The 27,195-nt window shown below is 32.3% G+C and overlaps 1 protein-coding gene across 8 annotated transcripts in view; it reads left to right on the top strand.

Annotated features, from left to right (window-relative positions):
* CACNA2D1 (calcium voltage-gated channel auxiliary subunit alpha2delta 1) overlaps positions 1-27,195 on the top strand; it is a 381,531-nt gene that overhangs the window by 304,585 nt on the left and 49,751 nt on the right. For 2 of the 8 annotated variants that reach the window (XM_070424146.1, XM_070424143.1), the window contains exons 12-20: positions 1,370-1,474; positions 11,753-11,831; positions 12,688-12,737; positions 14,377-14,466; positions 18,605-18,682; positions 20,662-20,736; positions 21,026-21,100; positions 22,997-23,053; positions 27,081-27,152. In XM_070424146.1, coding sequence (XP_070280247.1) covers positions 1,370-1,474; positions 11,753-11,831; positions 12,688-12,737; positions 14,377-14,466; positions 18,605-18,682; positions 20,662-20,736; positions 21,026-21,100; positions 22,997-23,053; positions 27,081-27,152 — 681 coding nt within the window. Of the gene's footprint in view, positions 1-1,369; positions 1,475-11,752; positions 11,832-12,687; positions 12,738-14,376; positions 14,467-18,604; positions 18,683-20,661; positions 20,737-21,025; positions 21,101-22,996; positions 23,054-24,664; positions 24,732-27,080; positions 27,153-27,195 lie in introns of those variants that run through there. The other 6 variants (XM_070424150.1, XM_070424148.1, XM_070424149.1 and 3 more) reach the window with 4 other exon arrangements.

The following is a 27,195-nucleotide window of genomic DNA, read 5'->3' as shown; positions in this document are numbered from 1 at the left end:
AGAGCACTGCCCTCCAACAGCTTAAACACTGAAGGATAATTAATGATTTAAATATATATATTAAGGGCCAGGTTAATGTGCTGTCCAATATGGTAACCACAATCATATATGCTGTTGAGCATTTGGGATATGCCTGGTCTGAACTGAGATTTAAAGACTTATTATGAAAGAAAAAGTATATGTTATCTGAAGAATTTTTACATTGATTTCATATTTAATTGATAATATTTTGGGTGACCAAGTTAAGTAAAATATATTGTTAGAATTAATTTCAGATATTCTTACTTTCTTTAGCATGGCTATCAGAAAGTTAAAATTATAAATTAGTTGTATCTCCATTGATACCACTCGGCTGGCTAGGGGGTTGGCGTTTTGAAAGAAGATGAGCATTCATAAATTAATTTTAAATTCAACACTTAACACAGAAACACACTTTACAATAGTAAAAAGGCTGACATTATTGTTTCAGACCTCAAAGAAGCCCATATTCCTAAATTAAATTCATGAGAGGGGTCTTTTGGTGCTCATCCATTGTTCTCCTATTATTGACTCTTTTGGGACCTTAAAGTTCAAGAGATTTACACTAGGAATTGAGTCTTTCGGGATTAGAATATGTGTGGCAGGTTGAGAGAACATAGCAGAGGCTATTCTGGGACTAGGTATGACCATTTACAAAGATATGAAAGAGCATTGGGTGTTAGGGATCAACTAGGAGTTTGTAATTTCAGCAATGTAAAGTTAATAAAATAAAGTAGGACGAAGGAGGGAAGGGAGGAAAAATGTTTGTAAATGGTTTAAAAATATAAGTGAATGGGTATGAACAATTTTTATTAATATTGTTTCTGGTTTAAATTATAGGGGGGAATGACAACATAACTATTAATTAATTTAAAATCTATTAATTAACCACTGAGAAATTATGTTCTAGGCACTTACCTAGGCAAGAAAAAGACACTGAACCAAAACAGACAGGACTTAATCCCCTCATGGTCTTTACATTTAATTATATAAAGCCAACAATGGGCAAGCAAATACAATATCCAATATATAATGCTGTGAAGAAATACAGCCTGGGAGGGAGATTGCAATTTAAAAATGTAGCTTCTGGAAAAGTTCTCATTGATAAGGTGACATTTGATCAAAGACCTGAAGGAAGTTGGGGCCTATGGATGTATGGAGTGGGGGTGGGGGCTGAAGGGAAGGCTCTCTGAGGCGATGGGCCTGGACTGATCCAGGAACCAGTTCTTAGGGTAAACATATTGGGCATATATTTTACTAATTACTTGCATCCTCTTCATGCTCTTTCATATGCTTTATATTTCTACCTTTTATTATGAATGACATACACATATATATCTTTTCTTTACAGTATAATGTTTCCAGAGCTAACTGCAATAAGATTATCATGCTGTTCACGGATGGAGGGGAGGAGAGAGCCCAGGAGATATTTGCCAAATACAACAAAGACAGAAAAGTGAGTGCAATTTTACAATCTTTTTTTTTTTAATCTTTACCTGAGGATATTTTTTTATTGATTTTTAGAGTGAGTGGAGGTGGGGGAGAGAAGGAGCGAGAAAGAGAGAGAAACATCAATGTGAAAGAGAAACATTGATCATTTGCCTCCCATAGGCACCTGGACCAGGGATTGAACCCTCAACTTAGGTGTGTGTCCTGGCCAGGAGTCGAACCATGCTCTCCTGGTTCGTAGGTCGATACTCAACCGCTGAGCCACACCTGCCAAGCTCATCTTTTTTAACAAAGGCATTTTGTGACCTGCTACACCTCATGTTAAATGATTCATATCACATTTACTTTTGTAAAACTAATGAACCTCTCATATGCAATACTGCTGAATTTCTGTTAATACATTGTCTATTGTGCTTTAAGGACATGCACTTCTCTTAAAAACACATATCTTTTGTCAATACCAAAGTAACTTTGAAAATTCAGTAATTAGCCCTTAGTTTATATGATTTTTAAATAAATTTTATTTTTATTTAACATAAAAATTAGGATGTTCTTGAAGTTCAATAGTTTCCTTATTTTCTAACATGGGAAAACTTTGTTAAACAAACACATTTCCATCTCCTGGTATTGCCATGTTCTGTAACTACTACATGAAAATAAATGATGACCAACAAACACTTTTAATTCAGTTCTACTTTTGAATGTATTTGCATTTTGTTCAAATAGCATTTACATATTTAATTGTTTATGTCAAGGACATATGTATATATTAGCACATATATGCATATATTAAAAATAGTATGTATCTGTATAAGAGAGATTTTTTTTCCACCATCTTCACATGGTTGTGGATGAATTGAAGAATCTTTCCTGACTTCCTCTCCTCATTCAAACTTCCCAATCTTCCATGCACCTACCGACCCTGTCTAAGGCATTTGCAACCCACAGACCCTGATATGGAAGATAGTTGTCTATCTTTGTCATCTAAGGATATGTATGATAGATCAATTCCATACCTGCTCAATTAATATTTGATACATAATTATCAACTCAGAATTTCACTAGCCATATCTTTCAAATGACTAATGTGTAAAAGTGAAATTTGATAGTTTTAGATATATACATTTTCAGTACTCTTAAAAAGTCTATATTTGACTATAACTTTGTTTAAAATATGCTCTTTAAACAAGAAGTTCATTTGTAGCTTAAAAATACCAAAATTATAGTCATGAAGAAAGTTTGATTAGCTTTTTAAAAAAAAATCTGAAAACTACTCTTTGAATGCTATTTTTCTCCCAAGCCTCTTGCTTGACATTAATATGGCTGCTAAATGCTTCATTTACAATCATTTTTCATCCACTTGACACCAGAAATCACTCAGAGCACCCAGGTAGGTGTGATGAGGTGCATCCGGAGAACTGATGAATGAAGCTACAGATACACAGCACAATTTAATGAGGCCAAAACATTTGAGAGTTAGAACAGAATGTTTGGGTTCTTTTGCGAAATGTATTACTCTGGGGGATTATAGATAGGTACAGCTTTAAAACCAAATCCATGTTAATCTCCTCACACAGCTGTTTCAAATTAAAATGAATTCGCTTTCTAATCTTTACCTGCCGCAATGCCATTCCTTAGGGCTCACCCATGTGTACTAGACATCCTTAAAAATGGTGCCAAAAGTAAAATGAACTCTATCAGAGAGTCCAAACAAATGAATAAAGAAAAGTAAAACCAGACACAGAGCTGAAAGATAATTTCCAGGCCCAGCAAAATTAAGATAGTGGCCCTTCTGTAGAATAGCAAAGGGGTTGCTTAACATCACACATTTAAGCTTGTCTCGCCAGTTAGAACATTGCTCTCTGATTCTTAGCTTAATTCTCAGAATTAAAAAATGAAAGGCAGTGAAAATTAATAAAGTGGGTATTTTAAAACAACTAGTAAATGAATGAGAACAAGTGGAAAAAAGCATATGATAGATGGGGAATAATTTTCAAAATAAAGAATGAATAGTTATAAAATTTAATCATCTGACAATAGATACATTATTTTTTTAAAATTAAATAAAAAGTCTGTCCTAATTTTCTATCAAATCCAAAGTAGTGAGATATAATCTATACCCTATAAAATTTTAAAGCAAATCACAAATGGCTGACTCTGTGTATGTGTTTTATATGGTAACAGTGAAAATTTTCAATTTTTCAACAGATGGTAGGGAAAATTATTCATGGAAAATAATTCATTGCCTTCTCTCTTGTCTCTGGCTACTTCATCAGACAAGAATAAAGCCTTTAGAATGAGTGTTCAAACATATGATAATGAGGGCATTCAGACGTGTAAATTTTTTTTAATGTGTTTTTATTTCAGAAAGGAAGGGAGATGGAGAGAGAGACAGAAACTTCAGTGATGAGAGAGAATCACTGATTGGCAGCCTCCTGCATGCCCCTGACTAGGGGTTGATCTTGAAACCCTGGCATGTCCCTGACTGGGTATCAAACGTGACCTCCTGATTCATAGGTCGATGCTCAACCACTAAGCCACACTGGCTGGGCCAGATGTGTAAAATTATTTAATACTATTTAACAAATGCACTGCTTCTAAAATATCTATAATAAAACTTTTCTTTAAAAAAAAAAGATACTTTCAACAGTTTCCAAATGATTTTTAACGTTAGAACAGGAACTATACCTTGTTGATAAAATCAAATATATTATTTTATACCAGCGTTACTGGGTAGCTGAAAGCAATAATTGCATTGTAAGACTGGCCCTGCCAATAGAGAGATTATCAAAGGCAGGTTTTGTGCATGTGTGTGTGACTGTGTCCTCCTCTTTAACAGGTTTATTTACATTCGTTTCTTTCTGAATAAAGTTAATGTTGACAGTTACCTAAACTAAGGAAAATGTTATCAGACTAGTGGCCTGATGCATGAAATTCGTGCAAGAGTAGGCCCACTCAGCCCCGGCTGCCTCCTGGCCCCCGCTGCCTCGGCCCTCACAGCCCCGCCCACTGGTCATTCTGGAAGGTCCTTCCCCCATCTGGCCTAATTAGCATATTAGCTCTTTATTATATAGGATATATTTCCTTCAGTCGTATTACTTCATGTATTTTATAATCTTTAATATCTAAAACAAATCTTATGAAAAATGAGGTTAAGTATTAATTAAGCAGAAAGTGTAAAATATAGCATAAACCTCAGAGTATAGAAACTGCACTTGAAGTAATTTCTAGGTAGAATGGTATCACCTGCAATTGGGATTGCCCATTGTTTGTGTTAAAACTTCATATCAGAAAAGGCATTCTGTTCTCCTTTTTCTGTGGCTGCCTTATTGATAGATGAACACCTCTGTTTACAATATATCTCTGTAGGTGTCTTCCTCACCCAATCTTTCTAGAGTGGCCCCTTCCCCCAGAAACTCCCTTAGCTTTCTCTATGTCAGCATCCTTTTTTCTTTTTGTTTTCTTTCTCCCAGATTACCATTTTTAATTTTACTAATGAGTTTGTTCACTCTTTAATTTGAACTCCCCTCTATTATAAGGTAGGGTTTGTGTTAATTTATAACCAACCATTGAACCCTTAGTGGTTAGCACAGTGCTTGAAACACAGTAGTTGCTACATGATTACTGACATACTAATATCAGTAAATATGCAATAAATATGCACCTGAGCTAAACCATAAGAAATTCACAAATGTCAGGAGAAACTCATAGCTTTGTTCTTTTAATGGGAAGTTGCTTAAAACAATATTTGTCTTATAATTGGAATGTGGAGTAAAATTGACGGTCTATTCTTACACATCATCTTAGAAGTAGGGAGGATTTAAGTTTATATAAAAATGATTGTATCAATGGCACTTTTCCATTGACCCTAATCATTCCAACACATAGTTTTTCATGAGGATTCTCATTACTAGTGTCAGTAAAGTATTTGGCTTTACTCAAGAATAACATCTGAAATAAATCACTATATTGCTTATTTTCTGATATCTCAGCTGACAGCAGTCTTTGCAGAGTTACAAATTGCTTGGAAATGCAATGAGCCTGTAACTTACTCTTTCCTTATAAAGTACTATAAATGAAGGCAGAAGGAGGGGGAACTCAAAATTTCTTCCTTATAATCTGATCATGTAAGGGTGATTCATTATAATTGTTGTTTATAAATTAAAAATACCATCATAATCCCAAATCGTGTATCTGTGTTATGCACCCACATGTAAGATATGAGAGAAAAAGAAATATCTGCTTCTTTTAGATAAAAGTAGATGACTATTGCATTTCACTTTTTCTTTTTAAAGTTGTTTCATATTGTTAACTTAAACAAATCCAACAAACATCAATTAAATTATTGCTTCTGTCAGACCCTTGGGAATTCCGTACAGACATATCTCATAGGAACAAAATGACATTTAGACAATATTAGACTCTTTTATTTAGAGCTTATTGTTAAATGTAAGAGAGTGAGCCAAATTTTTTCCTTTAGAAAGGTAATATTTTTGAGGAATTTTAAGTTCATTTTGAGGCATGAAAGGCTAATGTCCCACTAATGGGAAACGTTACCTCTTTGAATTCTGATGGTTTGACTACAAAAGACATTCTAGTCATCACTGCTACTGTTGTTATAATTATCATCATCTTCATTACCGTAGCTAATAAGTACAGAGCTCACAATTTTTCATATAATATAAATGCTTTGCATGTATCATTTTATTTTCAACTGGATTAATCATATGATAAAAGTATTTTTATTATCATCCTCATTGCCATTTTGGAAATTAGAAATTCAAAATTTGAGAAGTTAAAGTCTCACAGCTATTAAGTGACAGAGTCAAGAGTTTAAACGATCTACAGTCCACATTTCTTAGCCTTATGTGGAATGTGCCTGGCGGTCCTCTGTCTCTCTCTTCTCCCGGGCAGCCCTGTGGCTATGCCCGTCATCATTTGCCCACCCAGGAGCCTTCCTTCTTGTTGGACAACAGGATTTTACCACTGAAGGACATGCTTCCCACAGCTTTAACAGGCAAAGATGGATGAAACTCAGCTGTCAAAATTTTGCAGGCTGCAAGTACCCTTCAGATCATTGGGCTTTATAAAATAAAGTGTGAAAGGGGTATTTGGACACTGTTATTTACTTTATAATACTATAAAACTAGAGATATGGGTTATTCAAATGCTCTGGATTCTGGGATCTTTGTGAGTTCTGGAAACCACTGCAGAATTTTCTTCTAAAATACTCAGTCCAATCTCCTATTTTTATAGGCGTAAAGCCAAAAGTTTTAGTACACATAGTAAATTAATAAAACGCATTTCTGACATCATTTCTCTAATATGTTTCGATAGCTGAAGTTTTTATTTTAGTTTTATTGGCTTTCTTTCTTCATAGTCTCATTTCCATTATTCCTTGGAGATTTGCCTAATGCAAATTAAACTTGAACTTTGGGTAACTGATAATTGTCGAGGTGACAGTTTCCAGTAACTGTGTTCTGCTGGGAAACGAGAAATTCCTATGATTTTTTAAAATAGTTTGACCCTGTGGCTTTGGAAAAATCTTAATTGACGACAAGTATTTTATTCTTCAACAAACAAAACAAAATAAAGAGATTAGCAGAAGTCGAGTATTGTAGGATAAAGTTATAAATCATTTGCATATTATAAGAAACAAATCAGTAATGTATTTCAAATAACAAAATTTGTTAATTAAAAGTTTTCTCTGATCAATTAAGGCAGACTCGATGTATCAGCTTTATATTATTGGAATTACAATTTCTCTATTCAGAGAAAATTTGGTTTTTGAAACAACTAAAGGCCAATTATGAAAGTTTGAGGCTAGTAAGGACTGATGTTTAATTGTTTTTAGTTTAATTTTATTAAATACACTCTTAAATTACTATTGCTTCTATGCATATGCTTATACAACTAAGCATGAGTCAAGGGTTATGAGAATTTTTTTTATTCTTTAGGAATTAATGCAGTACATAAGTGGTACGTGAATTAAGTTTATTTTATTTTGCCTGCAAAAGTTTGTTTAACTCCATTGAGCAAGTCTAAATAACATAAAAAAAAAGGTTAAGAATTTACCATGATATAATGAAACTGCCCAGATTACAAAATGCAAGACAGCTATGAGCCCTGTGTCGGCTCTGCTCTGTTATAATTAATTGCTTTACATGTCAGATAGCATGACATATGTCTTAGATCCCTCTGGTGAGAAGTTGAGACCACTCATTTGATTATGGGCTTTTTTTTCATTTAACAAATATTTATTTCCATTTATTTATAAGACACTAAAATAGATACAATAGATAAAATAGTATAATCTTGGAACTGTTTTAACCTAATCCAATGTTTATTTAACACTACTTTCCCATATTATTTCTGTTAAAGATCTGGGCACCAGCATTATCAAAATATTTTTCAAAGCCATCTATGATTGTATATGTCTCATATATGTACCTCACAGAAGTGAACATTTCGAAACATGAGCCTGTTGAAAATCACACAAATTAGTTGAGGAACATTTAGCAAATTTTCTATATTATTTAGAAAAGTTTTTAGTTTGCGTTTGTTACATGAGTCTAATATTGTGATTATAAATGTATCATGCAGCGTAAGTAATGTTTTTACAAAAGTTGACTTTGTCTTGATATAAAGTTGGTTTAAATTAATTTGTTTGAAACTTTAGATAAAATACATAGCTTGTGTGAGTACACATTAAGGATTTTGAGTTATTTTGTGTGTCATTTTATTTAAGACCATCCAAATGCACTAATAAGAAAAGAGCTCTAAAAATATACATAATTGGGAATGTAGTTTACCTTGATTTTTAAATTGTGCATATTCCAAGGAATCGCTTTATTTTTCCTTTACCTAAAATTATAGCTAAATCTGAAGTGTAAATTTAAAGCAGTGGAAAACACGAGAGCAGGGCATAGCAATCATCTCTGTGGATCTGGGTATCTGGAATTTTAGATCAGTTCATTATTCCACAGGGTGGCAGTAATATTATATAGAATAGGAATAATACCATCTCAAGTCCAAGTGGAAAGTCAGTGTGAAAAAAAATATTTTAAATTTCACTAATTCATCATGTACATGCACTATAACGTGTATTTCACATGTTTATGAAGTTAAAATTCTTTCATAATTACCTATTATGTATAAAACAAAACTAAATTAGACATAGTTATGGCATCTGCAAGTGAAATAATTTTATTGATTTTTTTCATTGTCATATAAGGAATTTAAAATTTTAGGTAATTCTTAGTATACTTTTTCTGAACCAAATATATATATTTTTAAATTATTTCTGAAAATTCTAAGATAATCTGAAATAATTTAATATAAACATGCATCTGATTGGTGTATATGTATGTATATGTGTGTGTGTATGTGTGTGTATATATCCATCAAAAGAAAAATAAGAATCTTAGATATAGTAGACAGATTTTGTAAATATTGTAATGGAAAGGTAGTTGCAGAAGTTATAAAAAGGTTACATTTAAAATTCTTGAGATTTTATTACCCGCATGGAGTTCGGAAAATTTCAGAAAGAAAAATATCTTTTAAAACGTTGACAGTAGCCCTGATGGTGTGGCTCAGTGGATTGAGCATCATCCCATGCACCAAGAGGTTACTGGTTCAATTCCAGGTCAGGGCACATGCCCAGGTTGCGTGCTAAATCCCCAGTAGGGGGCGTGCATGAGGTAGCAGATTGATGTGTCTCTCTTGTGGATGTTTCTAGCTCTCTCCCTCTCTTTAAAATAAATAAAAAAACATATTAAAATATTTAAGTGAGTAAACTATAATTGAAAAATAAAAAATATAATGCTTTATAAAGATAACATTTTAAAAAAATGTTGACAGTTAAAGCATATATATTTGTATATGGGGAGGATTCAATCAGTTAATGTTATATTCAAATAGCCAAGGACCTATGTGAAAAATGAACAGACAGATGGGGTGGTGGTGGAAATGAGTGTCCTTTAAAATGTTATGAAATTATAACTGTGACAGAAAGTATACTTCCACACCCAGCCCTGATCCCGAATCCCTTAATTTGGACTTCAGAGGGCTCCAGGGTAGTAGGAAAAACTTTAGTAGTAAAGCAAAGTTACAAGCTTTTTTTTTTTTTTAACCCTTATGTTTTTTTGGCTGATTTGTGTTTATTTGGACTATTTGATAAATAACATCACTCAAAATAATGACGTGGTATGTCTAAGTGTAGCATCTATGTCTCTATGTCATTAGAAATACTTGCCTGGAAGAGACGTATTAGTGGTATTCATTTATTTCTTTTTAATGAAAAGTGTTTCATGGAAAATTTTTTTCCTAGAACACTTTTGTGGGAACAGGAACAATGAGAGAAAGCAATGCTTTAAGTTGAAAAGTGGAGACATGCTTTCACATGTTAATTATAAAGCCAATCCCCGAGTGCTTTCTGGAGCATCTGGGTTTTTTCCCTGCCCTGAATTCATGTGACAGTTGTGTAGGGGCTAGCATTTAAATCGAGTCATCAGTAGGGTGGCGAACCTGCTTATCCACAAGTATTTCCATTTAGGAGTAAGTTCAACTATATAAGCAGTAACACTCCATTGAAATATATAGGCAGCCTAAAAGGGATCCAATTGAAGAATTTAAGAAAATAAATCTTGTGTTTTGAGAGGAAAAAAAGTGTCATTAGTCACTACACTTTTGTTAACCGAGAACCAGTCATTTGTTCTTGCCACTTGAGGTGATTAAAACTCAGCTGTGTCCACCGAATGGCTCGGTACATAACCAGCTAAGGCCAACCTGGACGACTTAGGGGTGGCTCACATAAAACTTTACAAGTGAAACGGCAACATCCCCGATGTACGTTTTTGGGCAGGGGTTGTTATAATGTGGTTTCTGTGTGGCCGAGACAAGTGAGAGAACAGAGAACAGATGTGAAATCTCTTTTGAGATTTGAGCTCTGCAATCATGTGGAAAAGATGAAACAGATGAAACAATTAGAAAATGTCAATTCAAACAGTCAATCGACATGAATTAGGGAAAAGCTCTTAACATAGTTCAAACCAGAACATGAAAATCATGGAAAAGTGATTTTCTGCATGTTTATCTTTAGAAAAAGCTAAAATGTGGAACTTAGAATATTGGTTTAGATTACTAAATTGGTAAAAATCAACCCATGTTAAATAGCCATTTTATTAAATACTTGTTAGCATCATTAAATTTGTCCTCTACACTTTTATAGTATTATTTAAACTCAGTGCCTCTCAATAAATACTTAAATTACTATAATTTAACAACCATCTCAATTAAAGTTTTAAAGATTTGCATATTTTATAACATGTTAGAAACTGTCTATTTTGATTCTCTTTAAAAATTGTCAGAGCTTAAAATATTTATATACACCAACCATCTTTTATAGAAAATAAGTAATATAACTAGCATAATCATACCTGTGCATCCTAAATATTTCCATAGTGTGAAAGTAGTAAAAACATCACTAAATTTAATTGCCTTAAGCAACTAAAAGCATAATGATGGCCTTTATATATACACTAGAGGCCCAGTGCACATTTGTGCACTCAGTGTGTGTGGGGGGGTGTCCCTCAGCCCACCTGTGCCCATTCGCAGTCTAGGGGCCCTCGGGGGATGTCCATGGGGATCGGGCCTAACTCGGCAGTCAGGCATCCTTAGCGCTGCCACCGAGGCGGGAGAGGCTCCCACCACCGCCGCTGCACTCGCCAGCCATGAGCCCAGCTTCTGCCTGGGCAGCGCTCCCCCTGTGGGAGCGCACTGACCACTAGGAGGCAGCTGCTGCATTGAGTGTCTGCCCCCAGTGGTCTGCGCACATCACATTGACCAGCCTTCTGCCGTTCATTAGATTTGCACATCACCCTTTTATTACACAGGATTTTTATCACTGCATATCTATAAAGTACGGGGAAATTTCTATTGTGTACTGACTAGATATATGAATAATGTGTTTTAACCAGGTAAAACAGGTGAACTTAGACTGGACCTGAAAGATGCTGTTTCTACTAATAAAACCTTAGTTATGATCTTGCCATAGGATCAGGATATGGTGCAGGGCACCTTTAAATTTCATAACTGAAGTCTGTGGTGATATTTTTTTCTGTCTGGTGCCTTCCATAATGCTTTTCTGGTCTCAATTTTTCTTGTCCCATTAATCAACTATGAAAAACATGCTTTTATTTATTTATTTTTTTACTTTAGCTATATTGTTGTGCAGTTTAATTAAAGGGTATGCAGCCTAACAGATACCTAAATTTTTATTCACCAGGTACGTGTATTCACATTTTCTGTTGGTCAACATAATTATGACAGAGGACCTATTCAGTGGATGGCCTGTGAAAATAAAGGTAACATCCATTTTCATGACCACGTCTTATTAGAAAAAAATAATTTGGTAGTTGTAGTTCTACATATTATTATTTAAAATAAATTAAAGTTGTAGCTAATTTTATAGGACTCAAGGCTAGAATAAGATGCTGACAATGTTTTCTGTGGAAAAGCAACACAACAGACTTTTTGTTACATTATATAAAAATTCAGACACTGGTGATATTGTACATTCATAAAAGGATATATTAAATGATACTTAATGATGCTTATTAAATATAACCTTAATGTGAAAAACCAACAATGAAAGAATACCTAAATTACATAAAACTTGGATATAAGAAAGTGTGACATATGTACATTTTTGTCTGGTAAAATTATTGTTGTTTTAAAAATGTATTTTTACACATTTCTAAATAATTCATATTTTGTGTAGTAAGTCCATATTTCCTTTGTACTCAGAAAAAATATAAGATGTTATTTGAAAGATAAACAGTGATCACATAGGAATAGAAAGAACCTAAATGTATTCTTAAAGTTATAGTTAGGCACATATTTTATATAAATATGATTATCAGATGCTCATGATCATTCGTTGTCAATAATTTCCCCCATAGAAAACATTTTTATGTTTTCTACTGTTTTGTAGAAAAATAAGTTATTTTGTACAATGTAAGATAATGTAGCAACATTTCTAGTAAACTATGTATCTGTAATGAATATACAATAATCAATAATTTTCAAATTTATTGGTGGTGTTAATATTTTACTGTTTGCACAATTAAGGTGGAAAAAATGTTTTTCTTACGAAGCCATAAATAATTGCATGAACACTTCTATAATATATTTTCATAAATATGTATACATATGTTTCAGGTTATTATTATGAAATTCCTTCCATTGGAGCAATAAGAATCAATACTCAGGTACAGTTTTTCAAACCTTTATTAAATTATTGTTTTCAAAATATAAGGTATTTTCTGAATTATATGTGCTCAATATGCAGAAAATAGGTGAAAATGAAAATATTTTATGTAATAAGTTTACGTTTATGCATAATATTACATTTGTAACAAAATGATGAGTATTATGGCAATATATTATTGTTTTTTATTCCTCACCCAAGGATATGTTTTTATTGATTTTAGAGACAGAGGAAGGAAGAGGTAGAGAGAGAGAGAGAGAACATATATTGCTTGCCTCCTGACCAGAGATAGAACCCGAAACCTGGGTATATGCCTTGACTGGGAATCAAATCCATGACCCTTCGAGGCACTGTGATGTGGCTCCAACCAACTGAGCTACACCAGCCAGGGCAGCAATGTATTACTTTTTATTCCAGTAAGGTTCCAAGGGTTCTAAAACTCAAACATAAAATATATAAGTATATTGTTCTTCTCAGATGTGAAAAACATCGTACAAACCAAATACAATCAAAGTTACTAATAGTCTCATCTCATGTAATTTGAACTTGATTCTCTTGCAAATAATTTAAATGAGTCTTTTTTTTCCAGTTGTCGGTATCACATCGAAAATGAAACTGTAATTATTCTGGACAAATTATATAAGTTCTTACTAAGAATTTACATCCCCAAATAACGCTTGTAGATATATTTACCTGTTTAAAATAAACTTAAATCAAGGAGATGGTTTTTCTACAACCATTTAAGGGGGAGAGATCAACCAAAGGACTTTTATGCATGCATATAAGTCTAACCAATGAGACAACAGGGAAGTGCGGGCATGAGTGGGGGTTTCGGGGGGGGGGGCAATTGGGTGATAAGGACACATATGTAATACCTTAATAAAGAAAAATAAATAAATAAATGAAATACATAGAAAAAGAAAAACATGCCTGGTCAGTAACTTTATACATTGAAACAATTAGGTTAATTTAAATTGGTTTTATTTTTAAGTATTCATAAATTACTGTTTGAAACCATAGCTCAATTTTGAATATAACTGAGGATCTGTAAAATAGACTAAGTCACATTTAGCTTAAATAATGTGAAATTTGTGGAAATGAATTCTGAGTACATTGAATGTTGAAATGAAACAGCAGCTGCATTTGAGTCTGATGTCTAGATTTGGCACAGTATTTCATTTATTTTTTTATATGTTTAAATGTAGTTTTGAATTTCAGCCAAACAATCTATGATATGAAAGCAAATACGTGGCTGCTTTATTATTTCAAATTTGTGCAGTTCCATCCAGTAAATCACAGAGCCTAAAATAGTTTAGATTAACATAAAACAATTCACAGGGAACATATTTCACTTATCATTGGCTTTGCCACAGAAAGATAATGTTTTGATTGTTACTAGGAAAAACTAGGGTAGATATATTTTATAAATAATGTAAGTCAAATAATGTTGATTCAGAGTATGTAGTTATACCATTTAAGGAGTGCCCAAAGTAGGAATTGAATGATTACATGCTTACTGTCTTAATAATTTTGACTCCATATTCATTTTTAACTGTAGATAATTTTTCTTCTGTGGAGATGTTTTTTTTTTAACACAGCTTTTTTAATTTTCAACTATTTTACTTTTTTTTAATAAATAGGAATATTTGGATGTTCTGGGAAGACCAATGGTTTTAGCAGGAGACAAAGCTAAGCAAGTCCAATGGACAAATGTGTACCTGGATGCACTGGTAAGAGGTTGGCTATTCAACCAAAAATTGTCATAACAAAAGCACACAGCTGACTTCTTTGTAGATGACATTTCTCTTTTCCATTTCACTAAACCTTTTTTAAAACCCTATCACAAATTTTTTAAACTAGAATTTAGATAATCTAAATACAAAGCTATACTTGTATAGTAGAGAACCACAGATATAAAGTGTTATCTCTTTTTTAGTTGATCCATTAAGAATGTAAAGTTTCCAACCATGCATTTATGGGCATTTCCATAACTTTTTCAATAGCTATGGGAAAAATGCTGAAAGTCTTGTGAATTAGTACCTGTTACTGCAGGTTTTGAACAAGAATTTTGAAGTATTTTAAAAGTAGACCTCCACTAGCAGAAGCATTTGTAGCTTCAGTAAATCAAGCCAGATCCCCAAAAAACTCAGAAGTACATGCAGTTAGACAGGCAAGAAATCTTACCTTATTCTGAATTCAATACAAACCTAATCACCTCTTCATATATAAACTCTTGCTTTAGGTCAACCCCAAATGTTTATAAAAATAGGCCCTTGAGGTGATCAAATCAGGTATGAAATAACAAAAGCATGTTAACTTGTCCATTACACAATTACAATTTTAGTACAGGTATTCAGTTATATTTTAAGGTGGAAGTTCTCAGCTGTGAGTGATTTTCCCCTTCGCAGGTCATTTGGAAATACCTACATAGATATTTCTAGCATGATGACTGAGGTGCAGAGGCCCTGCAGGCACGCTGCTAAACACCCTACTATGGACGAGAGAACTCCCACCCTCCCACCATGCACACTCAACAAAGAATCATCCAGCTCAAAATGTTAATAGGGCTGAATCTGAGAAAAAAATGTTAATGTAAATTTTTCTTTCCTGATATGAAAGTTATAGACAGTAATTATCATGCTTAAGAAATATGCATATGCTTAATCTTAATAAGACTTTATTAATGATTTTACTAATGTACATATTAGAGAGAATCAAAGTACTAAGCTCTGAAAAGTACATAGTGATTCAATAACCCCTTTTCCTACTTGAAATGTAATTATATGCTGATTCAACTGTTCTAAATACAACGATGAACCCGAGGGGCAAAATGCAACCCACTTAAATTACTTATCATTTGGTTCTTGTAAAATAAACATATACAGGAAGTTAGAAGGAACATAGGCACTATTAGCAGCAGCCTTGCATGCTGAGGCCGATAAAGTGAAGCTTGCTACCTCAGGGCCTAGTTAAAATTACTGTCCAGTGTTCCTTCTTGACATCACATATTTATTTAAGGTCACATGGTCATCTAAAGCTATGGCCAAATTTCTTCCTTTCCCAAATCCATCATAGTACAGAGTATGATAGGAGGAGTCAATAATTATGCCCTGTAGTATTTCCTATGACCAGAAGTTCATTCACCAACATTTGTGCACTGTTGGTAAGGTTCTTACTGATAGCACAAAAGACATTAGGAAGAAATGTTGGTTCTAAATATGCTGTTCTATAAGCTGGAACTAAATGTCAAAAGAGAACACATGTTCTTTTTGCTCACTTGAAAATGAAAAGTGACCCATCTTATATTTCTAATTACTTGTTTATAGTCTCTGCACATAACAGATTCAAAACAAATGCTGGTCAAAATAACTGTTATACTAAGAGGTAAAAGGGAAAATATTCCAAGACTATAGTAAGTATAATGAGCAAATGAAAAGGTATCTGGAAATTCAGAAGAAATAAGCCATATATTTTGAGATAAAGTAGGGTGAGGTTAAAAAGAAGGTGGCATTTTTTTTCTGATTTTCCACTTCAGGTTAGGTTTTTATTATTGGTGATGAGCAGTGAACCACACGGGGTGCAGGATGAAAGTTGTGAAGTGCTGGGTATATGAAGGAATGATACATAAGTCACTTCAGGAGATAATGAGAGAAAGGACAGAAACAAGACTGGAGCAGTATTATAGAGGGTTCACTTTATTTGGGAGGTAAAGTGAGGTTCTGCACATAAAAAGAGAGAGGTGGAAAAAGAGCTGGGTTCTAGAAAATAAATATCAAATAAATTCCAGGAGAGCAGAAATCTTGTTTTGTTCCTCTTTTCTAATTCTCTAGAAATGAGTACAGTTGTTGTGTATTTTTGTTGTTGTTGTTTTTCTGTCTGCTGTATAAATAAGGGAGAAAATGATTGTTGGCCACCAATGAGTTTATCCATGAATTTATTTAATATATTAGTCTTGTATCTTATTTTAGAACATGTTACAGTATTTATATGCTAATTAGAGTATTCTATACAAATGCAAAAGTGATCCAAAGAAAGAGATTATATCCATATATACCTTTTCTTATTTTACACTAGCATGTATTAAACTATGCATGTACATTATAACTCAAATGGAAAGTTTGCCAAAAGGAATCTTCAATTAATTATTTTTTGGGGACTAGTTTTATGAATTACCTGTAATTTTGACTTTTTTTGAGATGAAATATTTTCATTGTGAATATTAATTTGCACATTTAATTAAGGATGCTTTCATTGTCAAATGGTCTTGTTTAGGACTAATTAGAGAGCTAACATATAAATCATCATGCACCCAACAATGTGTAGATGTATCCTTAACTTTATTTGTCCCCAAAATTTAGTATCTTGTTCTACTGAAAGCTTCTCTATGATTGTCCTTCCTCACTTTATTTGGTTTCCATTATTTTTGTGCTTCCCACATGCACATTTTTAAACCCTAATCTAGGATATTTCTCCATGAGACCATGCTGTTTCTGGAATGAGAACAGGGGTCCTGAGATTTGGATTTAGGGTTATTATTCACAAGAAGATTCACTAATATTTTTCACTAATATCATTCACTATTTTCTCAGCTTAGCTGAGAAATTTTTGACAATTTTAAAATTATTTTAAAAATGACTGTTAAAAATGGTGTTTGACATGAAATAGTGGTAAATATATAGGTGGCCTATATTTCTTTATTAGTCAGATGGCAGTAATAAAGAAAAGGGAACCTCTGACTTGAAAATCAGTTCATTTGGACTAATCCATGGTCTCATCTACATATATAAAAGCCTAAGCAACTGTTTGACCGATAGCTATGATGCACATTGACCACCAGGGGCCAGACACTCAATGCACAGGTATGGAAACATGGAACAGACTGATGAATCTCAAGGAAGGGTAGAAGAGATTAACCAAAGATCTTATATGCATACTAGAGGCCCGGTGCATGGATTTGTGCACCAGTGGGGTCCCTTGGCCTGGCCTGTGGGGATTGGGCCCAAACAAGCCCATTGCACCCGTGGAGTCCCTCAGCCTGGCCTGTAGGAATCAGACTGAAACCAGGAGTGTGACATCCCCCGAGGGGTCCCGGATTGCAAGAGGGCACAGGCTAGGCTGAGGGATACCACTGGTGCATGAATCCATGCACCGGACCTCTAGTTTAATCTATGATATCGTCTACATTCTGATTTATTATTGTTACACTAAACTGCTTCATGACTAGTCTTTCATATTTTATGCTTAAAGTTTTTGTCTACATCATTTTACTTTGTGAAAACTACTCTTTATTTTGGAGGATATTACTTCTTTTGAACAGCATAGTATTTACCAAGAATATCCCAGAAATGCAGTTATCTGTAACATGTTTCTTTGGTTCATAATGTTAATTCTGCAACACATTTGTGATTTAGCATGTAAGCCTTGGGCTAGGGCATGAAAAAGAAAATCAAGAATGAAGCTACAACAAAGGAAGGTGAATAAATCATTTGAAGCACATAATATTTTAATATCACTCTGCTCATGGAGGCCTCTGATGTTAGGTGAACTATCACCGTAAAGAAAAGAGTAGAACAGGATAACTGAAATGTTTGGTGTCAGTTGATTTTTTTGTATTTTAAGTTATTTGCAGTGCTCTTATAGAATAATATTTTAGGTGTTGCATGCTTCAATAGTTACCTAATAGATCTTGATTATTTCTAAGACATTTTTATTGATTTTTTTGTAAAATAATCTTTCAAAATCTATTACTAGTTTTTTGTGGCTCTTTATATAGTATAAAATGCAATGTCAGATATCAAAGACTAATGCAGTAGAACAGAGTTTAAGTTTCAATTTTAATTTGCCTTTTCTCTCTGGTTCTGTTTTTAGGAACTGGGACTTGTCATTACTGGAACTCTTCCGGTCTTCAATATAACTGGCCAAGTTGAAAATAAGACAAATTTAAAGGTTAAAAGTTAATTGATAAAATTAATAATAATAACTGATAAACGATGACGTTGAAGCTCAATGTGGATAAGATATTTCTATAAGGCAGTACATACAGTGTAACTGACTGTGAGGCTGGAAGTAAAAGGCAACAGCTGCTTCTGTGATAACCACCTGGGAAAAAGGAAATGCAGGTCAAGTTCTCTGTTTCCCCACAGACAGGATTCAGCCTAACCCTATTTAACTATGACCTGACGAGAACACAAGTTCAGACTCTGGGAGTAATTATGTAATGAATGGGCAATACTGTTATGTGCATATTTTTAAAATGGATCTAGGATATTCACGGAGTTCAGAAAGAACATCCAAACAAAACCATTTTGTCTTTGGTGTACATAGGCTTATTTAATGAGTTGTTCCTCCTCCAACTCCCCTTCAAACCATTGTTTCTTTAATCATCATGCAGCTCAAGGATCTGATTTAAATAATTTATGTTTTCTATGTTAAGGTTCAGGAAAAATAATTGAGTTTCACAATTTTATTTTTTTATTTCTATAGCACTGGTATATTGTCACTGCAATAAAATGCTACCCACTTAAAGTTTTGAAAGTTCTGAAAAATATCTTGTGCTTGTTAATTTCCATTTCTTATTTTTTAAATACTTTTGATTTAAAAATAGGGTTACATTCTTATTTCTTAGCTTATAGCAAAAGGAATTTAAGAATGTCAGAGAATACTAAATAGTCATTTTGTAGTTTGGTTGTCATTCTTGATTTGAGAGCCATTTATTTCCATTTTATGGTATAATGAAGCCTATAGCACTTAAGCATTACTTGTTTAGTTATTATAAATTTCAGTTGAGCTCCTTATTTTAATAATGTAGCCATAGAAAACATTGCTTATTCCTCTTTGTAGGCCCATTACCACTTTTAAATGTCTGTGGGTCATAATATCATAACTCATAGAGTAGTCATTCTCTCTCCTCATGTGGACTATGCAAGGGACTGCTTTAATTTGGGATTTTACTTGAACTAGGAAAACAGCATAGTTGTTTTCTCATTCTCTGTGCATCTACACAAAGTTTAAAGAAATCTTATAATAACTATAGACTGGATTTTACAATTTTCTTGGTAACATCTCAATTTAACTTATAATTTATATAATTTTATTTAAAACAAAAATTCCTGATTCTAAATGTTAACTCCATTTTCAATTTATGTCCCATAGAATATTAAGATAACAGTTTGCCAAACAGCGTCCTTGACTTGCAACTAAAACTATGATGCCCATTCTTTGGTATTTCTGGGAAATTAGCAGCAAACAGAAATTAGTGTTTTTAGGATTTCTGCAACTTTATTATTAATAAGATCACATACTTTTTAGGATAGTAGAATAGATACTATCAACAGCAAAAATCAATAGTTTTCTCATTGCCTATTACCAAACATCTAACCATAAGCTAGACATTTTGGTGCTTTTTAAAAATTTTTAATTTTTATTGTTGAAAGTATTACAGATGGCCCCCATTTTTTGCCCATTGATCCCCTCCTCCCCACTCCTGTCACCCCTCCCCCCCCAGGCCTTCACCACACTATCATGTCATGATAGTATACCACAAAGTCAGTATACACTCACATGCATACACACTCACAGAGCTGCAGCTGCTGACTACACAGTAGCAATAAAGTTGAATATTAGGGGTAAAATAAGTACAAGAAGTATCAAATAAAATTTTTCATAATATAAATTTTCAAGGTTTTATTTTTTAAGTTAAGTAGTAAGTAATAAAATTGTGGGAAAACAAAGCTGAAAATCATTGTACATTGATACAAAAATGCCATACATATATGCCATATTATTTTATATATCTATATCTATATATAATGTAAATTTGAGCTATAGTATGGCATACAAACAATGCCAAGCAAAGGGATGAATAATATTGTGTAGAAATATATAAAGTTTGGTATAAAACCCACTACCTTTTTGCTATCTTATAGAACCAGCTGATTCTTGGTGTGATGGGAGTTGATGTGTCTTTGGAAGATATTAAAAGACTAACGCCACGCTTTACAGTAAGATGCAATTTACCGTTTTGGTATCTTTTCTGTCATAAAACTCTGTGTTAATTTAACTTGTCCATAAAGCATTAAATAACTTTAAAAATTATGTGCAGTTATATTAATGAAGGAACTAAATGTTAAAAGGATCCTTAAAATAAAAAAATAAAGATATCATGTTATCTTTCTTCATGCTTTAAAATGTGTATTTAAGATTTATTTTAAAAGGAGAATGAGGATTTCTGCTTGTAGCTTAGGGATCTCTATCTAATTTTTTTTTTTTACTCTTGTTGTTTGTTTGCAGCTGTGCCCTAATGGCTATTATTTTGCAATTGATCCTAATGGTTATGTTTTATTACATCCAAATCTTCAGCCAAAGGTATGTATATAATTTGTTTACAATGAGTAGTGTCCTGTAAAATTAATGGTTAATGTTCTTAATAGTATGTTATTTTAGAATTCACTGTATAGCACTAAATAGAAAGAAACATTATATTTGTAATGTTAATAGATGACAAGATCACAGTTTATAATATATCAAAATGTGAAAGCACTGTTCATTTTCTCTTACCAATTTAGCTTTCCATTATTTAGCTAATCAATATTCTTGTCTTAAAGACAGCCATTATCACCACCCATGCTTGAGTTCCTCATGTCCCACTTGGGACTTTATTTAAGGTTGTAGGATAGTGAAGGAAATTGCTCCCCGCCCCCCGATTCCACCCACATGAATCTGATAAATATAAGTAATGTTCCTCAATGCATAGGACACGCTTTCTTTTGCCCTTTTCTTCTGGTAATTCTCTCTCCTCTTCATCTCCAAGATTGTGGGGTTTTTTTTTCCACTTTTGAATAGACTTATAAAAATATGTATGCAATTCAATAAGTAAAACTCCATGGGATGGGCTTCAGAAATGGGAAGTGTTTATTAATCTGTGAGTTATTGGGAAGTGATAAAATTGCATAAACCTTTTTATCCTAATCTTTATGCCTTTTTTCTAAGGTATAAATTATATTCTTTTAAAAAATATATTTTTATTGATTTCAGAGAGGAAGGGAGAGGGAGAGAGAGAGAGAGAAACATCATTGATGAGAGAGAATCATTACTTGGCTGCCTCCTGAACGTCCCCTACTGGGGTTCATGCCTGCAACCTGGTCATGTGCCCTGAACAGAAATTGAATGGCAACCTTTCCGCATGGGATGATGCCCAACTGAGCCACAGTGGCCAGGGCCAGCTTTTTGTATTTTTATATAGAAAATTATTAAAAGCAAGTATGCAACAGAATCACATTTAGAAAAATATTATTTTAGAAACCATTACAAATAAATATTGTTAAACAGTGTATTTTTTTCTTAAATTCATGGTTTTAAATTCTTATTAAAAGTTAAACATAATTTCTATTTTGTGGGTGATGTATGCTATACAGATTGATACAAGAAACTCATAAGATGATAATACAGTATATGACAAATGTTTCAGAAACTGACAAATACAAAGGACCAATATGGTAATTTCAGCAGATATGCTAACAAAATTAATCCTAATTTTTCATTAGCAATTCACCAATAGAAAAAAAAGGAAAATAATATTATGTCCTATAGTAACCAAAATTATTTAACAAGGTCAAAGTCTAATTTTATGATTCCTGTTTTATTTCAAAATTCATTTTAATTGTTTTCCATTTTGTTTTATTGAAATAATCAGATTAAGTATACATATTAGGTAATTCCTTTTGATCAGTCCCAAGAAGTATTTATTGTCAAGGAAATTGTATATTCTCTATGTCATAGAAGTCAATATTTAAAATAAATATATAGTGTTTTGATTGAATTATCCATTAGTGCCACAGATATATTTGGTATTACTTCAGAAAACAAAGGCACACATTTTAAGGGTTAAGACTTTTTAATATTCTATAGTATTTATATTTTAACACATTTGAATTATGTAAATTCTATACATTCTTGTTTTTTCTTAATCAACATGAAAGTTGTCAGAGACAAATCATCTTTCTCACTTACAACTTCTTCACTTTTTTCCTAGAAAAAAAAGAGAATATTAACAGTCATTTATCTTAACAAACAAACAAACAAACAAAAACACAGTTTTTTACTTACCATATTTTTAAACTTTTATTTTGTTTACTGACTCTTCGGGAACTCTATAATACCTGTTTTTATCAAGCAAATACATGACCACAATTGATTATAGGATAAAACCCTTATCTATGTTGAGTTGTAGCATGATGAATTACCATCTTTCTGTTGCTTTAGCCTATTGGTGTGGGTATACCAACAATTAATTTAAGAAAAAGGAGACCCAATGTTCAGGTAACTGAATGAAACTAGCAGTGCCTTCAAATTTGCTGAATCAGAGTTGAAATTAAGCTTCTCTTTCTAAAAGCTTATGATTAATGCTGCCTTTCCTGACATCAAGCTTCCAGAGCATGAGATGGAGATGAGCATTGTTTCTCAATAAGCTGGAGCAAAATGTTATTAATGATGGCAGAGGGTATGCATTGGCTAACTAAAAATTGCTAGCAAATTAAGTGGTAATAATGTTAACAATCAGCATAACAATCATATGGCTTCTAAAGATAAATTTATTAAACATTATGAAATTGGTATCAAATCCATGTAATCTTAACAATTTGTGAAATTCATTCCTAAGTGGAAATAAAAATACCATTCTGATGTGATATTTTCTATAAGCCATAGAATTTAAGCCAACGTTTCTTTTTTTACTTTCTAAAAGTATATGCTTAGTTAGAGGTTAGAGAAAATTCCCTTCAACTAATTAAAGATGTCTAAAATTACAAATAAACATTATGAATTGTTTGTTATTGCTTGGCAAACTCAAAATTTTTCTCTATTGTCAACAAAAGTTAAACTTTATTATGTGTATGCATATTTCTTTAAGCACCTTAAAAATAACAAATGTAAAAGAATACTTCCTATCATTTAGTACAGTTTAGTAAAAAAAATTTTTTAAATGTTAAAGTTCAATATTATTTAAGGCTTTAAATGTAAGCTTACAATTTCTTAAAAAAGAAAGTTGGTGACATAATACAAATGGTCTCTACTTATAATGATTCGACTTAGGATTTTTTTGACTTCACAAAGGTGTGAAAGCAATATGCATTCAGTAAAAATCGTATTTTGAATTTTGATCTATTCCTGGGCTAGCAGGATATGGTAGGATCCTCTCCCATGATGCTGAACAATGTTACGAGTTCTGAGCACGTTTAAAGTAGCCTATCTGAAGGTATGATGCTCCATAGGTTAGAAGTGTTAAATGCATTTTCAACTTATAATCTTTTCAATTTATGATGGGTTTATCGGGACATAAGCTCATCATAACTCAAGGAGCATCTATAATGGAGAAGTAGTGTGATATTAAGAAGAAATCTTTGAGCTATAAAAGTAGGACTTACAGCCAACACTGTAAACTTGAGTAATTGAGCAGAGGATTAAACTAATAATTATTTTCTACCCCACACAATATATCTGCCTAGGAGATTAAAATATATATATTTCAGGCTCCATTTCCTGAAAATTTCATTTAATCTGGCAAGGGACGAAATCCAGGCTTCTGAATAGTTTTTAAACCAACCCAGGTTTTTCTAAAGTGTAGAATCTCTAGATTAATGGCTTCAGGAAGTTCTCTTCTAGCTCTCGAATTCCATGACAATTTGAATTTCCTTTGTTGCATCAGTCTTTATATCTTTTATGATTCCTATGGAGATTAAAATTATATTTATGTCTTGATAAATTATTTTATGTTCCTCTTCTTGCATGTTTCTGTGTATTATCTTAGCAGTCATGTACATCGTAGTGAATTATTATTCTTGTAGTACTTTCAGATTGCATGTAATATTATGATATAATTTTTAAAACAAACAACCTTAAAAGTGGTTTGTTTTATGTTTGTTTTCCTTTAAGGAAACCCCAAATGGCAAACTAGCAACCACACAAGACTTCTGAATTTGGGGAATATTTTTTGAACTACGTATGTAGTATTTTTAATAATACTTAACTACTAATTATTTCAATTTAAAATTTGTTAACATTGCATTTTATTTTAGTTCCACAAATTATGTGGTTATTCTGTCAGTTGATATTCAGATTTTACAAATGAAAAATGTTAGATATTTAAAACTTAAAACAAAAGTATTGGGAGTAGAGGAACTTGATTCTAATTCTCAAAACTCTCTTGTTGCTTTCTTATTAGAATATTTTACTTTTGCATTTTTTTATAACTGTGCCTATGATGGGTCTTTCAAGAAATTGCCTATGATGGGTCTTTCAAAAAATGGTCAGCCAGATTGCCATTTAAAAAGTACAAGTTATTCATTGACATTTTTCTTTTATTATTTCATTTTCTTCTCTGTGTCTTTATATGTTGGATTGGGACATCATCTTCATATTGCCAATTCTTCCTGATAATGCCTCCTCCATGCATGCTGTTTGGGTCTGGTCATGCTATGCATTATCCATTGCATGTAAGATAATATTCTTATTTATGTTTTGATTATTTTGACTTTGTTTTGCAGTGACTTTATTAAAATTTTAATGCTGGTATAATGGTGTTTGTGTGGAGATGATTTATTTCATGGGACTTTTAAATAAGCAATTCTTAATATTTTCAACTATAGAGTATCCTTTTGTTAGAGACTTTCTCAGTTCTGTTTCTTTAAAGAAAGGATTAGAATTATTTTCAACATTGATGTTTATTTTCTTATGAAATATGTGACATTTCAAATCAATATTTGCTTCTGAGCGAATAAGATGCTATCCAAACGGTCAGTATTGAACAATTTGATACTTATTTTCAGTTACCTAGAATCTTCTGATTCTACATATTGAGTTCATAAGTGGTGAATATTTTTTCAATAAAATTGACAGACACAGTTGAAATTATTTTTGTAAATTTGCCTTTTAAAAAATCCTCATTCATCAAAACCCATGGGAATCATAAACTTGCATTGTTTAAATGGAGTTACTCTTCAAAAGAAGGCCTTTTTGTTATAATTATAAATTAATAAATGCCATGTGTACTTATTTGTCATCATTTGTGATAAATAAGATATGGTTAATTTCAGTACATTTGAATAATTGGTGCTGTCTTTAGTAGTCAGTCCTCCTAAAACATTCTTTAAAATAGTGATGATCTGAATATATTTTGGAAGAGCCTGTGAGGCTGAAATTATTCAAATTTTATTTACCTTGCAATAATACAGCGTAGTTTGTATTTATTACTCCTGTTTACTTAATTATTATAATATAGCAGTATTTATTTTATGAAACATTAAACACCTAGTTTCTAAAATTTTGCAACTATAAAATTATAGATACCTATTACAATTTCATTGGTCTAGTGAACTTTGAAATTCTACTATGGCATGTTGCATTACTCGGCAAGTGTTATAAGATAATCAGTATATTTTTGTTTATCAAATAGTTCAGTAAGTTTTCATTTTGTAATTGACAACTTTTTTAAAAATGTCATATGAAGTGAATTAGCCAGGCTAACTTTTATTTTGATATATTTATATAAATAAGTAAAAAATCTTCCTCGTTCCACAATGAATTTTATTTATTGTTGGACACCAGCAAGAAGTAGTGGTAGGAGATGTTAAAGCAGGGAACAGTATTTAATGAATCCAGGGGTCATTATTCTAGTTAGACTTCAATTACAATACCTAATCTTTATTAAGATTTTTTATGCCTTAGCCACAAATTTTTCCTTAAATAAACTTAACCTGACATTAAAATATATGTAAAGGTTCTGAGATTCAAATACATGAAAGAAATTTGCATATTTATGCATTGTAAGAAGGAAGAATACATTTAGTAGAGCTTGTTCTGCTTAGCAAATTCATAGTTTTAAAGTATTTTTCTTCATTTAATCTCTTATTTACAGATACAAATAAGAAAGATATTATTTATATATTCTCTTTGTTATATTGCTCAATATTTTATTAATTTGGCTATATTTTGCTCCTTTTCATCATAATTAAAGAGAAACTTCTGAGTGGATCTTCAAAGTCATTTCCCCCCAGAGCTTGTGGTTCTAAATGTAGTATCTAACTCAGTGCTCAACATAAGAGTATCTTCAGCTGATGATTAATTAAAATTTGCTGCACTTAAAGCTTAAATTTCTGGCCCTGTTTATTATTACTTTTAAATATATATACATGAAAGAATATATCTTTGTTTTTATTATATAATTTTTATTATACCTTAGGTAAGTAACCTTTACAGGTTAATTTTACATTCCAATATTAATTGAATTATTCTATATATAGCATCGTTTTACAATGTCACATATGCTTAATCATTATTATTTTTTGTGTAGAACCCCAAATCTCAGGAGCCAGTAACTTTGGATTTCCTTGATGCAGAATTAGAGAATGATATCAAAGTGGAGGTGAGTGTAATCAGGAGGCCTACAGGAACCTCCGCTCCAATGC

Source organism: Myotis yumanensis, unplaced genomic scaffold (assembly GCF_028538775.1).
Source record: "Myotis yumanensis isolate MYYU_CA2020_CCGP unplaced genomic scaffold, mMyoYum1.0.hap1 SCAF_9, whole genome shotgun sequence".
Lineage (NCBI taxonomy): Eukaryota > Metazoa > Chordata > Mammalia > Chiroptera > Vespertilionidae > Myotis > Myotis yumanensis.
The sequence above is the reverse complement of the archived record's forward strand: the minus strand, read 5'-3'. Positions and strand labels throughout refer to the sequence as shown.